The sequence below is a fragment of the Oncorhynchus mykiss genome, chromosome 17 (assembly GCF_013265735.2).
Source record: "Oncorhynchus mykiss isolate Arlee chromosome 17, USDA_OmykA_1.1, whole genome shotgun sequence".
NCBI classification, from domain to species: domain Eukaryota; kingdom Metazoa; phylum Chordata; class Actinopteri; order Salmoniformes; family Salmonidae; genus Oncorhynchus; species Oncorhynchus mykiss.
In genome coordinates, this window is record NC_048581.1 from 31095528 (window position 1) to 31112830 (window position 17303).

The window sequence follows — 17303 nt, forward strand, 5'->3', positions numbered from 1 at the left end:
CTGCCAGAGAATTTCAACAGGCAGCCATGTCATTGGTATTCTGTGGCTGGCCTTGCTGCCTGGCTCTCTCCTGAGGACCACTTACCCAGTCTCTCTCTCTCTCTCTTTTTGTGTCTGTGAGTGTATACACGCACAACCATCTCGGTTTTCTTTCTCTAGCCCCTCTCACACTCACACACCCTTTTCCCTCCCTCCCTTTGACCCCTGTTAACTCGGTGACTGACTAACATACCCGCCCCTTTGACCCCTGTTAACTTGGTGACTGACTAACATACCCGCCCCTTTGACCCCTGTTAACTTGGTGACTGACTAACATACCCGCCCCTTTGACCCCTGTTAACTTGGTGACTGACTAACATACCCGCCCCTTTGACCCCTGTTAACTTGGTGACTGACTAACATACCCGCCCCTTTGACCCCTGTTAACTCGGTGACTGACTAACATACCCGCCCCTCTTCTTATGGTTTCAGGAAAACACCTTTGTGTCCAAAAGCTGAAGTCATCTCCTGTTATCCTGACATTGGTGCCTCGTTCCCTGAGCTCTTTACATTCTACTGTCTATGTGTCAGTTCCGTTGGGTTTAGGACCAGCAGACAAAGATACGTGCTGTACGGACAACTGCAGAATAGTCCGGAAAGTCCTGCAAAGAAGAGGAGTTTTCATTTCGATAACCTCATTTCTAACGTTGGTCCTAATATTTCTATATTTCCTCATTTTTACTTTTAGATTTGTGTGTAGTGTTGTTGTCTATTGTTAGATACTACTGCAATGTTGGAGCTAGGAACACGAGCATATCGTTACAACCGCAATAACATCTGATAAATACGTGTGTGCGAAATACGATTCGATTTGGTACAAACAAAGGACAATCCAATGTACTCAGAGAGAAGAAGGGTCTGAAAAGAGAAGTACAGTTCTATCTGATTCACTGCGTCTGCTACCTCCATCTATCACTCAATAATACTGCGCCCACTCGGACAAGGTCCGCGTTAATCACGTAACAAGTGCCTGTTCTTTACAATCCAAGGCGCTTTTTATATGGCGACTGTCCTCGAGATTCTGGTCTCCAAGGTAACGGTAGCGTTGAGCCCCCCCCCCCCCCCCCCCTTTCATGTCCCAGTGTGTCAATGAGGACATTGACTGACTGACACTTGTAGGAGATAGAATTGTCGGGAGACGTGTGATGCGCAACCAATGTGTCAGTCCACATGCACTACCGGTCAAACGTTTGGACACCTACTCATTCAAGGGTTTTTCTTTATTTTTTACTATTTTCTACATTGTAGAATAATAGTGAAGACATCAAATCTGTGAAATATCACCTATGGAATCATGTAGTAACCAAAAAAGTGTTAACAAATCAAAATATGTTATATTTGAGATTCTTCAAATAGCCACCCTTTGCCTTGATGACAGCTTTGCACACTCTTGGCTTTCTCTCAACCAGCTTCATGATTCAGATTAATTTATCCACATCAATGGAACAGTAGTGGAGAGGGTAGTAAGTTTTAAGTTCCTCGGCATACACATCACAGACAAACTGAATTGGTCCACTCACACAGACAGCATTGTGAAGAAGGCGCAGCAGCTCAGAAGAAGCTCAGGAGGCTGAAGAATTTCGGCTTGTCACCAAAAGCACTCACAAACTTCTACAGATGCACAATCGAGAGCATCCTGGCGGGCTGTATCACCGCCTGGTACGGCAACTGCTCCACCCACAACCGTAAGGCTCTCCAGAGGGTAGTGAGGTCTGCACAACGCATCACCGGGGGCAAACTACCTGCCCTCCAGGACACCTACACCACCCGATGTTACAGGAAGGCCATAAAGATCATCAAGGACAACAACCACCCGAGCCACTGCCTGTTCACCCCGCAATCATCCAGAAGGCGAGGTCAGTACAGGTGCATCAAAGCTGGGACCGAGAGACTGAAAAACAGCTTCTATCTCAAGGCCTTCAGACTGTTAAACAGCCACCACTAACATTGAGTGGCTGCTGCCAACACACTGACTCAACTCCAGCCACTTTAATAATGGGAATTGATGGGAAATGATGTAAAATATATCACTAGCCACTTTAAACAATGCTACCTAATATAATGTTTACATACCCTACATTATTCATCTCATATGTATACGTATATACTGTACTCTATATCATCTACTGCATCCTTATGTAATACATGTATCACTAGCCACTTTAACTATGCCACTTTGTTTACATACTCATCTCATATGTATATACTGTACTCGATACCATCTACTGCATCTTGCCTATGCTGCTCTGTACCATCACTCATCCATATATCTTTATGTACATATTCTTTATCCCCTTACACTATGTATAAGACAGTAGTTTTGGAATTGTTAGTTAGATTACTTGTTGGTTATTACTGCATCGGAACTAGAAGCACAAGCATTTCGCTACACTCGCATTAACATCTGCTAACCATGTGTATGTGACAAATAAAATTTGATTTGATGAGGTGGTCACCTTTTTAATGCATTTCAAATAACAGGTGTGCCTTAATGTGTTTGATCCAGTCAGTTGTGTTGTGACAAGGTAGGGGGGTATACAGAAGGTAGTCCTATTTGGTAAAAGACCAAGTCCATTTTATAGCAAGAACAGCTCAAATAAGCAAAGAGAAACGACAGTCCATCATTTCTTTAAGACATGAAGGTCAGTCAATATGGAACATGTCAAGAACTCTGAACGTTTCTTCAAGTGCAGTCGCAAAAACCATCAAGCACTATGTTGAAACTGGCTCTCATGGTCTGGTCCAAATAGTACATTTTTGTTTCCAACCGCCATGTCGATGTGAGACGAGGTGTGGGTGAACGGAGGATCTCCACATGGGTATTTCCCACCGTAAATAATGGAGGAGGAGGTGTTATGTAATGGAGGTGCTTTGCAGGTGACACTGTCTGTGATTTATTTAGAATTCAAGGCACACTTAACCAGTTTGGCTACCACAGCATTCTGCAGCGATACGCCATCCCATCTGGTTTGGGCTTAGTGGGACCATCATTTGTTTTTCAACAGGACAATAACCCAACACACATCCAGGCTGTGTAAGGGCTATTTTACCATGGAGATTGCTGGAGATTGATGGAGTGCTGCATCAGATGACCTGGCCTCCACAATCCCCCGACCTCAACCAAATTGAGATAGTTTGGGATGAGTCGGACCGTAGAGTGAAGGAAAAGCAGCCAACAAGTGCTCAGCATATGTGGGAACTCCCTCAAGACTGTTGGAAAATCATTCCTGGTGAAGCTGGTTGAGAGAATGCCAAGAGTGTGCAAAGTTGTCAAGGCAAAGGGTGGCTATTTTGAAGAATCTCAAATATAAAATATATTTTGATTTGTTTAACACTTTTTTTGGTTACTACATGATCCCATATGTGTTATTTCATAGATTTGATGTCTTCACTATTATTCTACAATGTAGAAAAGAGTCAAAAATAAAGAAAACCCCATTGAATGGGTAGGTATTCTAAAACGTTTGCCCGGTAGTGTACGCTACAATTCAATACTGTAGATTATACAAGAATAACTGTAATTCCATCAAATAAGTCTACATGTGTTGTGTGAAGTTCTGTTAGAGGGTCGAGGGTTCCTCCTACTGGCTGCTAATGGAAATGGAGTTTCATTTTTAAAGAGAACACGGAGGGTTTGTCCAAATTTGAGTTAACAATATTATTTTCTGGCCATGCATGACAATGGGTTATGCACAAGCAGTTAAATCACTTTTTGGTGGAGTTGGTTCTGCACACAAGCACGCTCTCACACACACGCGCACACACACACGCACACACACTGTCCAGCCAGGTAATATCATGCTGTTGTCTCCCCGCCCACGCAATCAAAACGCAAGGCCATTATTCAAAGGTCACTTGGATCGGCTACTAGCGCTTTGCCTACACCTTCTATTTGGAGCCGTTTTTAAATATTCAAAACCTAACCTTTGTATTGTGACAGTTAAAAGTCGGGTCCTTTAAAGAAATAGTGTGTAGTAACGTGTATGGTCTTTGGTCACCTGTACATGTTAATATTTTACCGTTGGACCTATATGGAGATGTTGTGTGTTGTATTTATGCCAATGAAACTATAGTATAGACTTAAGCCGATTGAATATATCTGTACATTGCATGTTCATACAGTATGTGTGTGCTGGGGTGCAATAATGAACTGGTATTTACAAAACTGGGCGGTGCTCATGTATTCTCATAGGTTTGTAGGTGTGTGAGTTCATTCCTAGGACTGTATTATACACTTTGGAAACAGATATCAAGATGCATCACCGTCTTGGTATTTTACCTTCTGTCAGTGTTGCAAATGACAAAGAAGTATGCCATAATGACACAGCACATGCTTCAGAGGGGTTCCTTACCTAGCCAAGTGTAGGCTAGAATGACTCTAGGGCCGTCTCAAATGGCACCCTATTCTCTATATGGTGCACTACTTTTGACTAGTGCCAATGGGGCTCTGGTCAAAAGGAGTTCACTGTATAGGGAATAGGGTGCCATTTGAGACTGCCGTTTTGAGAAGCATCCTAGCTTGCGTCAACACATTATTCCCCCATTCCAGCCTAGTTCCATTAGCAGGTTAGGTCAGAGTTAGCCTGGTTGCTAATATGTTTGTCTGTTTGTTGTTATCTGACGCCTCTGATATGCATTGTCCTGCCAGGGATGACGTTTGTTGACAGCGGTGTGATGTAATAATGTCTGGTAGGATATATTGTTTTATTTATGGTGTAGGCTGCTGTTGTGATGTAATGTCTGGTATGATATATTGTTTTATTTATGGTGTAGGCTGCTGTTGTGATGTAATAATGTCTGGTAGGATATATTGTTTTATTTATGGTGTAGGCTGTTGTTGTGATGTAATAATGTCTGGTATGATATATTGTTTTATTTATGGTGTAGGCTGTTGTTGTGATGTAATGTCTGGTATGATATATTGTTTTATTTATGGTGTAGGCTGTTGTTGTGGTGTAGTAATGTCTGGTATGATATATTGTTTTATTTATGGTGTAGGCTGTTGTTGTGATGTAATGTCTGGTATGATATATTGTTTTATTTATGGTGTAGGCTGTTGTTGTGGTGTAGTAATGTCTGGTAGGATATATTGTTTTATTTATGGTGTAGGCTGCTGTTGTGATGTAATAATGTCTGGTATGATATATTGTTTTATTTATGGTGTAGGCTGTTGTTGTGATTTAATGTCTGGTATGATATATTGTTTTATTTATGGTGTAGGCTGCTGTTGTGATGTAATAATGTCTGGTATGATATATTGTTTTATTTATGGTGTAGGCTGCTGTTGTGATGTAATAATGTCTGGTATGATATATTGTTTTATTTATGGTGTAGGCTGTTGTTGTGATGTAATAATGTCTGGTAGGATATATTGTTTTATTTATGGTGTAGGCTGCTGTTGTGATGTAATAATGTCTGGTATGATATATTGTTTTATTTATGGTGTAGGCTGCTGTTGTGATGTAATAATGTCTGGTATGATATATTGTTTTATTTATGGTGTAGGCTGCTGTTGTGATGTAATAATGTCTGGTATGATATATTGTTTTATTTATGGTGTAGGCTGCTGTTGTGATGTAATAATGTCTGGTATGATATATTGTTTTATTTATGGTGTAGGCTGCTGTTGTGATGTAATAATGTCTGGTATGATATATTGTTTTATTTATGGTGTAGGCTGCTGTTGTGATGTAATAATGTCTGGTATGATATATTGTTTTATTTATGGTGTAGGCTGCTGTTGTGATGTAATAATGTCTGGTAGGATATTGTTTTATTTATGGTGTAGGCTGCTGTTGTGATGTAATAATGTCTGGTATGATATATTGTTTTATTTATGGTGTAGGCTGCTGTTGTGATGTAATAATGTCTGGTAAGATATATTGTTTTATTTATGGTGTAGGCTGTTGTTGTGGTGTAGTAATGTCTGGTATGATATATTGTTTTATTTATGGTGTAGGCTGCTGTTGTGATGTAATAATGTCTGGTAGGATATATTGTTTTATTTATGGTGTAGGCTGCTGTTGTGATGTAATGTCTGGTAGGATATATTGTTTTATTTATGGTGTAGGCTGTTGTTGTGGTATAGTAATGTCTGGTATGATATATTGTTTTATTTATGGTGTAGGCTGCTGTTGTGATGTAATAATGTCTGGTAGGATATATTGTTTTATTTATGGTGTAGGCTGCTGTTGTGATGTAATAATGTCTGGTATGATATATTGTTTTATTTATGGTGTAGGCTGCTGTTGTGATGTAATAATGTCTGGTATGATATATTGTTTTATTTATGGTGTAGGCTGCTGTTGTGATGTAATAATGTCTGGTAGGATATATTGCTTTATTTATGGTGTAGGCTGCTGTTGTGATGTAATAATGTCTGGTATGATATATTGTTTTATTTATGGTGTAGGCTGCTGTTGTGATGTAATAATGTCTGGTAGGATATATTGTTTTATTTATGGTGTAGGCTGCTGTTGTGATGTAATAATGTCTGGTATGATATATTGTTTTATTTATGGTGTAGGCTGCTGTTGTGATGTAATAATGTCGGGTATGATATATTGTTTTATTTATGGTGTAGGCTGTTGTTGTGATGTAATAATGTCTGGTATGATATATTGTTTTATTTATGGTGTAGGCTGCTGTTGTGATGTAATAATGTCTGGTATGATATATTGTTTTATTTATGGTGTAGGCTGCTGTTGTGATGTAATAATGTCTGGTATGATATATTGTTTTATTTATGGTGTAGGCTGCTGTTGTGATGTAATAATGTCTGGTATGATATATTGTTATATTTATGGTGTAGGCTGCTGTTGTGATGTAATAATGTCTGGTATGATATATTGTTTTATTTATGGTGTAGGCTGCTGTTGTGATGTAATAATGTCTGGTATGATATATTGTTTTATTTATGGTGTAGGCTGTTGTTGTGATGTAATAATGTCTGGTATGATATATTGTTTTATTTATGGTGTAGGCTGCTGTTGTGATGTAATAATGTCTGGTATGATATATTGTTTTATTTATGGTGTAGGCTGTTGTTGTGATGTAATAATGTCTGGTAGGATATATTGTTTTATTTATGGTGTAGGCTGCTGTTGTGATGTAACTGTTTTAACCCTGTTTGGACCCCAGGAAGAATAGCTTCTGCTCTGAGTCCCAAATGGCACCCCTATTCCCTGTATGGGCTCTGGTCTAAAGTAGTGCACTATGTAAAGCATAGGGAGACATTTGGGACGGAGCCCCTGTCTCTCCCAATGAAGCGTTCTAACCCTCCAGCCCTCTCTCACCTCTGACAGCATACTCCATCACCCGCTATCCAAACGACATTAACCCCCCAAATCCCCCAGCACAGGTGCAAGCAGGGAAGAACAGACAGAAAAAAAGTTAAAAGCTTATTTGCACATGGCTTATCGAATTGTCTCGTAACTTAATTCTCTCTCAAATGACAATCCCAGAGGCAACAAATGTAGCCCTTTGTTATGTATATATATACTATCAATGGCTGATACGATATGGATTCATTTTCAGTACGTTTGGCGTTGTGAGGGAAATATAATTACTTATAGTTTAAAATGTATTTAGGTAAAATAACTACTATAGCTTAATATAATTACTATATCTTACATTTTATTTATTTATTAATTGGGACTCCCAGCATCCCCTGTTTGCTGAAATTCTGTTGCTTCCCTCAAAGCGAAGATACAGGCACTCTAAGTGTAGAACTAACAGGTCAAAACTCTCCTTCATGCCAGCTGCTATCAGCTTTCTCAATAAGCTGTAGTACTCTACTGTTAGGTATGGACTGACACTATTCATGCCTGGTTTAGAGGTCTACTTCCTGTGTACATATTGCTGTATATATATTTTTTGTGTGTATTTATTGTCATGTGTTCATTGTGTTTTTATTATGTGCTGCAAAGTGGTTTGCCCCTCTGGGATAATAAAGACTCTAATCTATTACTCTACTGTACCCTATCAACACAGAGTGCCAAAATGGCATCCGTTATGCCGTTTTACTCTCGTAGCTTACCTGCTCTCGTTCCGAGTCAAAGGTCAATCTAGCATTATAATCAACAGCCCCTGTGTCAGGGCCAGCATTTGATTGACAGGACCACATGAGAAGCTGTCTCCTGGGCTTAAGGGCTTGCCTGGCCAGTCAGGCGTTCAGTGGGTCGGTCTCCGGTGGCGATGCCCTGCATAATGTCAAGTGGTTGGCTGTGCTCCATGGCTCTAGGAGCCAGAGTGCTAATGGGGTGCTAATGTCCGTGTCTAGGCGCTGTTTACTGTACATGGCTAAATACAGGACCACAGGGAGGTTGTTACTACTGAAATAGTAACAACAATACACATACTGTATTTTTTATAAAATGTCCCCTGATTGTTGAAATGCCATGTCCGTTATTAAATCCATCATGGTGTTACAAGGCAACTGTATAAAGAACACTAACTTTTCTCAAAGTAATCCACTGAACAAGCAGTAATGTCACCTGTACCACTGTACCATGTATTAGTTCAAAATCAACATTTCCCCCTGTTGTTTCTCCATCAGTGGGCGAAGGGCGAAATCTGATCCCCATGGACCCCAACGGCTCGTCTGACCCTTACGTCAAGCTCAAGCTCATCCCAGACCCCAAGAATGAGACCAAGAAGAAGACCAAGACCATCCGCGCCAACCTCAACCCCACCTGGAATGAGTCTTTCATATTGTGAGTTGAGGTGTACCCCTGGGCACAGTGTTAGGTCCCTTTCACGTTTGTGTATTATGGGTAATGTAGTCATTATAATTAACCCTGTACATATGTCTGTGTGTTATTCCAGCAAGCTGAAGCCTACAGACAAGGACCGCAGGCTGTCTGTGGAGGTGTGGGACTGGGACCGGACCACCAGGAACGACTTCATGGGCTCCCTGTCCTTCGGCGTGTCAGAGCTGATCAAATCGCCTGTGTGTGGCTGGTAAGTACAACATTAGATGACATTCCAATGCAGTGTTCCTCTATCTGGTAGGGAATATACAGTGCCTGCCATAATTATTGGGACAGTGAAGCATTATTTGTTCTTTTGGCTCTTTACTTCAAAACTTTGGATTTGAAATCAAACATTGACTATGAGGGTAAAGTGCCGTCTGTCAGTTTTAATTTGAGGGTATTTTCATCCATACCGGATGAACCGTTTAGAAATGACAGCACTTTTTGGACCTCCATTTTAGGGGAACAGAAGTATTGGGACAAATTCACGTGTATTAAAGTAGTTAAAAATTCAGAATTTGGTCCCATGTTCATAGCACGCAATGACTACATCAAGCTGGTGACTTGACAATTTTGTTGGATGCATTTGCTGTTTGCTTTGGTTGTGTTTCAGATTATTTTCTGCCCAAGTATTGTGTACTTTTGGGGTCACTTTTATTATCAATAAGAAATAGAATATGTTTCTTAACACTTCTACATTAATGTGGACGCTACCATGATTACAGATCATCCTGGATGTATCGTGAATAATGATGACTGAGAAAGTGATAGACGCACAAATGTCATACCCCCAAAAAGATGCTAACCTCCCCAGTTATTGTGATTATGAGAGGTTAGCATGTCTTGGGGGTATGATATATAATGCTAACCTCCCCTGTTATTGTAATGGTGAGAGGTTAGCATGTTTTGGGGGTATGATATTTGTATAACTTTCTCACTCATCAATATTGACGATTCATTCAGAATTTGTCCCAATACTTTTGCTCCCATAAAATGGGGGACACTATGTACAAAAAGTGCTGTAATTTCTAAGCGGTTCACTCGATATCGATGACAAAAGCCTCAAGTGAAAGCTGACAGTCTGCACTTTAACTTCATAATCATAGTTTTAATTTCAAATCAAATCTTTTGGAGTATAGAGCCAGAAGACTAAACACTGCTTCACTGTCTCAATAATTACAGAGGGCATTGCATCTCATTTTTTTTGTATTGTGTTTTATGTAGACTACAGGAAGAGTAGCAGTCGTTAAGTTAATAGTCAAGAAGGGATCTTAATGAACATATACTTCATTTAATTGGTCCTGGTTTCCCGTTGGAAGCAGTAACAGCTGTCGTCTGATATGTTTTATTGCGGTTTCTATTTGGAAAGAGCAGTGATAAATCAAGATAATTAGTCCCTTCTTTTCAACTTACCTGCATTTCATGTCATTGTTTGTCATCATCACAGAGCCTCTTGGCGCTGTAGTCCCTTATATATCAGTCTGGTACAAACCGATCATTAATCACAACAGCAACAGTGAACTTTATCTCCACGTCTCGGTGCCCTCTAACGGCCGTGGGTCATAAATAGGGATGTGTTTCATGAGCACCGCCAACACAAGGATAATTCTGGCCCAGTGGGACTGGAGCTGAAGGGACTGTTGCTTTGTAATGAACAATGCGTCTGGGCCAAGTGGGTATGAATCAGGAGGTAGAGTGTGATAGAGGAATGAAGTGATGCAGGAAGTGATGCGGAGACGTAAGCTAGTGGCCGCTCTATACCTAGCTTTTTGTCTCCGGGTTGAACATCTCTCTCTTTTTTTTTTTTCCAGTTTTATAGGCTGTTGAGATGTTTTTATGCTCTTAGAAACATTCTGTTACTTTTAACACTTATCTACTGGACTATAAATAGCAAGCTGGGTCTCTGTGCTTGGATTCACATCTATGTTTGGTTTTTTTTGTCAACAATCATAATTGAAATACAAATGATTTCTCTCTCTCTCAGGTACAAGATGTTGAACCAAGAGGAGGGCGAGTACTACAACGTGCCCATCTCAGAGGAGGATGACGGAAACGAGGAGCTCCGACAGAAGTTTGAGGTGAGGCCTCAGAGACAGGACTGGGGAACATATTAACCCTAATGTCTTTTAGTTATTGTAGCCCATCCTGCTTTCATCAAACACTCTGGGATTTTATTACATATTTGCCTGGTAGTTTGTATGAATGACTTCCGTTTCATCCTAGTGTTTCATGCAGTAACAGTTGTGTTTTTTTTTTCATGTTTATTATATCTACATGTGACCGTGACTAAGTGAACTAATCATATTAAGTCCTTGAGCTTCTTCCAAAGTCACTCCACAACCACATTAAACTGGCATAATTGAATTTGGCCCTTCTCCATGACAAATATGTTTGCATTTCAAATGGCCACCATCCCCCTCCAGACCGTAAGCATTGTGTGTTCTGGAGCATCTGGACATAAAAGGGTCATGGATTCTCTATGGAAACAGGGCTGTTAATTAAAACTCTGTTGCGCTTCTCGTCTGCCTTAGGCACCCAATGAGAGGCTGCCTCGTTAATTACTCTGGGTGGCTCACAGGTGGGGTGGTCTATTTCTCTTCCTCCAATACACTAGTTTATCCAGCTTTGTAGATACAGGCTTATAGAATATGGTAGGACTTGACCTTTGACCGCTGTTTTAGAATCAGTGGTAACTCAGACTGGTGTCACTGTAAAGCTGTCAGTTCATCAGCACGAACATGGATTTGGGCTGGAAGGGTTAGTCCGTCACTCCTGAGAATATCAGTTTGAGATTTATATTTGAATTCTATTCCAAAAGCTCCGTAATTGATTGAGTGATGTGGATAGAAAGATATCCACCACTTGTCTTACGGGCAGTAGATCAGGGATGTCACTCATTTTGCCCCTGGGGCCGCATTCAGTCTTTAACGTGGTCCCGAAGGCCACAGTGATTTAAAAATATATATATATTTCCTTGCCGTAAAAATTTGCATGAAATAATTCTCTATCGTTTTTGGAATTTTCAATGCTCCCTGACTGACTAGTGATTATTAGCAAGCTGGACAGTCAAGAAACTGTTTGAATGTAGGTCCATTATTATTTCTAAACCATTTCAATTTGGGTTTATATTGAGAACGTTTAAATAAAAATGTTTTTACTCAAACCACCTCTACATTAGATGTTCATTCTAGAACTGTTAGAGAGGTTAGAGTGGAGTGGTTAGAATGGAGCCGTTAGAGGGGAGGGATGAAGGGGGTAGAGTGGAGGGATGAAGGGGGTAGAGTGGAGGGATGAAGGGGGTAGAGTGGAGGGGTGAAGGGGGTAGAGTGGAGGGGTGAAGGGGGTAGAGTGGAGGGGTGAAGGGGGTAGAGTGAAGGGGTAGTGTGGAGGGGGTGAAGGGGGTAGTGTGAAGGGGGTAGTGTGGAGGGGGTGGAGGGGGTAGTGTGGAGGGGGTGAAGGGGGTAGAGTGGAGGGGTTAGAGTGGAGGGATGGAGGGGTTAGAGTGGAGGGATGGAGGGGTTAGAGTGGAGGGAGTCATAGCAACGGCACCCTGCTGGTTTGCAGTCGTCATAGCAACTATCAGCTACCCTCACACACACACACACACACACACACACACACACACACACACACACACACACACACACACACACACACACACATAGATAGGTAGATGCACTCACACACATCCAAACACACACCAATGACCCCCATTGACACACACACACGCTTTAGGCAGACCCCACCCCCTTTCCCCTAATACACAAACACTCCCCCAGGCAGACAACACATCTCCCTCCACTCCTGTACTCAGTGATACGGGACCTGTCAGGTTCTCTCTCTCGCTATCTCTCTCACACAAACACACACTCTCTCTATCTCTCTTTCTCTCGCTTTCTCCATCTGTCTCTCTCCCTCTCTCTATTTGACCCCCACCTGTTATACACGTCCCACGTCATCCACAGCACAACAGACAGAGCAGGATCTCCTATTGATAACACAGACAACTGTCCTCTACCCTCACAATACAGACAGCTAGTCATTATTCTAGTTGGAGATTGTTTGAGACCCTGTGGAGAGTTGTTGCACATACATTATAATAGGACTTTATAGGCCGTTTTTGAGTTCAATGTTTATTTTTTATTTGCATTTGGTTGAGTTGTCAGCTAACGTGAATTAAACGTGAAATCAACTAAAATTGTTACCCTGTTATTGGATTTTCGTTTAAATTGGGTGGGAAAAAATATACGAAATTCCCGAGTTGATGACTTTTTGCACTTATGATACACACACACGCTCACACACGTAAGCTTCTAACTTTTGTCAAAAACAAGCAGTGTCTGTTGTGAACACTTCTAAGTTGATAAAGGGAGAAGGGAAGACTTATATACCTGTTTGTGTGTCCTTAATCTACACAGCCATTTTGATGTCTTAAAGAGAGCCAAATACAGTGGTTAGGTCCCAAATGGCACCCTATTCCCGACATAGTGCACTACTTTTGACCAGAGCACATTGAACAGAGCCCTATTGGCCCTGGTCAAAAGTAGTGCACTAGATAGGGAATAGGATGCCATTTTTTGGACGCTAACTGAATTGCAGCACGTCTCTTATTCAAGTACTCTTTGGTTTGTGTTTTTTTCCCCCTCATTTATTTCAAACGAACAACCCTTTGGTATTCCGACGTGCTGTGTGTGCTTGGATTGCCATGGGTTACCAGGCTAGACATATGAAGCAATGTGAGCTAGAGAGTGTGAGGGCTCAAGAAGTTCCTGTCAATAGGACTTAATTGTAATCCTGTCTAGTTGGTCTATTTCTGTGGCCCACTGACAAGATATCTTAAGGTTGGTATGTCTGGCATTAGGCAATATTTATTCCATGTCTTTCACAAATGTAGGTGCATTGTAAAAGATCATTCTTGCTTTGGCTCGTATGTACGAGAGGTCAGGAGTTAATGGGCTGAGGTCACTTCCTGTTGTTATATACAGTAGCTACTGTGTCTGTCTGTCCAAGAAAATAGCTCTCCCTCTTTCTCTTTCTGTCTGTCTCTTCCTCCCTTTTCCTGTTTCTCCCTATCTCTCTTCCCCTGTCTCCCCCCTCACTGTCTCCCTGCCCTTCTCTCTCTTCATTTTTCTCCCTCTCCGTAACTCTCCCTCCTCTCATCTGTGCTCTGTGAGACCTCGAGATGCCCACCCTTTGTCTTGTCAAATCTAATGCCTGAGTTTCTCTCCTCCCTATTCCCCCCGTCTCTCTCCCTCTCTTCCAGGATTGCCAAATTAACTATCACTTCCTAAAGGTATCTCTCCTCTCCTCTGCTCCTCTCCTCCTCCCTTCCGCTGTCTCCTTTCCTCGCCTCTGTTCCTCTTTTGTCTTCCTCTTTTTATCTACCTCCTTTGTGTCCAATCACTCGCTTTCTCACTCTCTTCCGCTCTGATCATTTGTACGTGGTTTAAGGCTACTGCAAATAGATCCAGTTTACTAACAATTTGTTCTCAGTGTGGGGTTGGAATTAGCGCAAGAACAAGAGCCATCAGATAGCAGGAATTGCTCTCATAAATCATTGTGTGGAGCTGTAAATAGCCTTGTATTTTGTTGAGAAAACCAAGTGTAAAGCTATCAAGCTGGAAGGGAAATGTGCCTGAATTTCTTTATATAAATATTATCCACTACAAAGATAGTGTTTATGGAACTATATACGTGCAGGTAGGCTACTTCCACAATAAAATAGGATAGCATGCCAATGCAAGATGCTGAAAATAAATGTCCTACAGGGCTACAGCCTCATTATATCATCCAATAGGAAAACAGGCAATAACCTCTAGACCCCAAGGACAGAAGTGTGTGTCGATAGATACATGTTTCAGTGCCTGTTCATTACAGGGACATTGCAGCCAACCCACCTCCCACATACACGACACACTCTGTTATTATTCTTCTTGCTCCCTCCCCCTCTTTATTTTCTCGTCTACCAGGACACTCTTCTTTATTATTCATTTTTTGGTCATTTAGCAGGCGCTCTTATCCAGAGATACTTACAGTAGTGAATTCATACATTTTCATACTTTTTTTCCCCCTTTCTGGTCCCCCGCGGGAATCGAATCCACAACCCTGGCGTTGCAAGCGCCATGCTCTACCAACTGAGCCACATGGGACCTATTCCTTCCTCAACTGGGTAGGGGGTGTCCATGGATACTGTAGTCAAAAAAGGGGGGTGGGACTCCTCATTGGGTTATAACTGGTTGGAAGGAGATTGTTAGTAAATGTTTCCCGTCCATGTCTGTCTGGCTACATTATAACGTTTGTCGTTCAGTCTGTCTGGCTACATTATAACGTTTGTCGTTCAGTCTGTCTGGCTACATTATAACGTTTGTCGTTCAGTCTGTCTGTGTATGTTGTCTGGTTGTCGTTCAGTCTGTCTGTGTATGTTGTCTGGTTGTCGTTCAGTCTGTCTGTATGTTGTCTGGTTGTCTGAGCATGCTCTGTCTGTCTATGATGTCTGTCTGTGTCTGTCATCAAACTTTTCATCACTATCTGGTCATATTTTCATCTTCCTCCTTTGTGGCCTATAGGTTATTTTTGGATGCTTGGTCTGTACAGGGGTGGAAGTTAAGCTGTGTGCCTACAGCAATGAGAGGTCAAAACAAAGATGGACAGCACAGTTAGTTAGGCCCGTCTCCATTTGTTCAGTGTTGATTTTATAGGGCCATAACGTGGCTTTTACTATATCTTTATAGACACAAGCATTTCGTTGAACCCGCTAACACAGCTTCTAAACTGTGTACGGGACCAATAAACTTGATTTGATAAGTTGAATTCGATCACGTTGCTCATCGCAGATCCACAAGAGGGCAGTATCATGCCAGGTTTTAAAATGCATTGCATGTAGGTGCAGTGAATCGAATACAGCACAATTTACAGTGCATTCAGAAGATATTCAGACCCCTTCCCTTCCACATTTTATTACGTTACGGTCTTATTTTCCTTATCAATCTACATACAGTACCCCATAATGAAACGTAATAAGAAAGCTATAGTTGGCGTTGTCCCTCAAGTTGTCTCCACCAGTTACCACTAGATGCCACCATAGCACTTCATTGTAAAACCAGTATGAGCGACTGTGCTCCTGAAATAAATGTGTCTGTGTTGTCAATGCGTTAGTGTTATGAGAGACTGTGCTCCTGGGATAAAATGTGTCTGTGTTGTCATAGTGATCTGAGTGACTGTGCTCCTGGGATAAAATGTGTCTGTGTTGTCATAGTGATCTGAGTGACTGTGCTCCTGGGATAAAATGTGTCTGTTGTCATAGTGATATGAGTGACTGTGCTCCTGGGATAAAATGTGTCTGTTTTCATAGTGATATGAGTGGCTGTGCTCCTGGGATAAAATGTGTCTGTTGTCATAGTGATATGAGTGACTGTGCTCCTGGGATAAAATGTGTCTGTTGTCATAGTGATATGAGCGACTGTGCTCCTGAGATGAAATGTGTCTGTGTTGTCATAGTGTTATGAGCGACTGTGCTCCTGAGATAAAATATCTGTGTTGTCAATGCGTTAGTGTTACGAGTGACTGTGCTCCTGACATAAAACATGTCTGTATGGTAGTGCTTCTGAAAGTATGGCTGTGTCTCAGCTGTCAGCCGTTCTCCATTCACCTCTCCACTGCTATGGTTGCAGGCAAAGGACAAAGCCAACCAAGTTCAGGTGCGTCTGAGAGGAAGTAAGGCGGCTTTTGCGAGTCTCTTCTCCTCGTTGGCTTCGCTTATAGGTGTGCTGTGGTCTGCATAGCCAAATCGTGTGCTGCCTATACCTTACAAGCTATTTCTAGGCCCGCCCACTAAACAACCCCTAGCCACTGTAGCATAGACACCTGTCTGAATATGCCATCAGTGGAACGGTGTAAGCAATATAGCAAAGTCTTCACCTAGCCTATCAGAGGGCAGGGTGGAGCTATAACCTTTTGCATATGCCTATCAAATCCTGTCAGATCTACATGAAGAGAAGAAGGCGAGGGGCTAGTATTTATCTGGACTTGTATGCAGACGCATACATTAACCAAACTAAAGCCGCCTGACCAGTTTCTTACACCTCGCCTAGCCATGAACAACCAAGGGGAAACAGCAGTAGATTGACACGGAGAACCTCACACACGTGAAGTGTCAATTTATTGGACAGATTCCAATGGGATCAAATGTCTTTGGTTCAGTTTATTTGGATTGTCGTATGTTCTACACAAATGGGCTGCTTTATTGTTGTGTGTAGTTTGTAATGTGCGTGGCTGCCAGCCTGTCCAGTGTACTAGACAGACAAGATGTGTGGACCAGGTTTAACATGACTGTGCCAGCTGCTCGATTAGGCCCAGGCTCTTGAGTGTGTGTGTGTGTGCAAAAGAGAGATTTGACACCTGTGAGTAAGGGTGAAGAATGAGGATGACACCCAGGTCGTTGTGACACTGTCACATGTTCCCACTGCCTGGAAAACAGAAGGAATATGCCTCCGGAGAAAATGGAGGTCGCAA

General features: G+C 41.7%; 1 protein-coding gene and 1 non-coding gene across 4 annotated transcripts in view; one reads left to right on the forward strand and one right to left on the reverse strand.

Moving 5' to 3' along the window:
• LOC110493701 (protein kinase C alpha type) overlaps positions 1 to 17303 on the forward strand; it is a 217197-nt gene that overhangs the window by 152037 nt on the left and 47857 nt on the right. Inside the window, exons 6-10 of one of the 3 annotated variants that reach the window (XM_036949695.1) lie at positions 8597 to 8753; positions 8866 to 9000; positions 10777 to 10870; positions 14056 to 14085; positions 16463 to 16489. In XM_036949695.1, the coding sequence (XP_036805590.1) occupies positions 8597 to 8753; positions 8866 to 9000; positions 10777 to 10870; positions 14056 to 14085; positions 16463 to 16489 (443 nt within the window). The remainder of the gene's footprint in view (positions 1 to 8596; positions 8754 to 8865; positions 9001 to 10776; positions 10871 to 14055; positions 14086 to 16462; positions 16490 to 17303) is intronic. The other 2 variants (XM_036949696.1, XM_036949697.1) reach the window with 2 other exon arrangements.
• On the reverse strand, positions 14868 to 14943 carry trnaa-ugc. The gene has a single exon. It is a non-coding gene; the product is annotated as a tRNA-Ala (tRNA).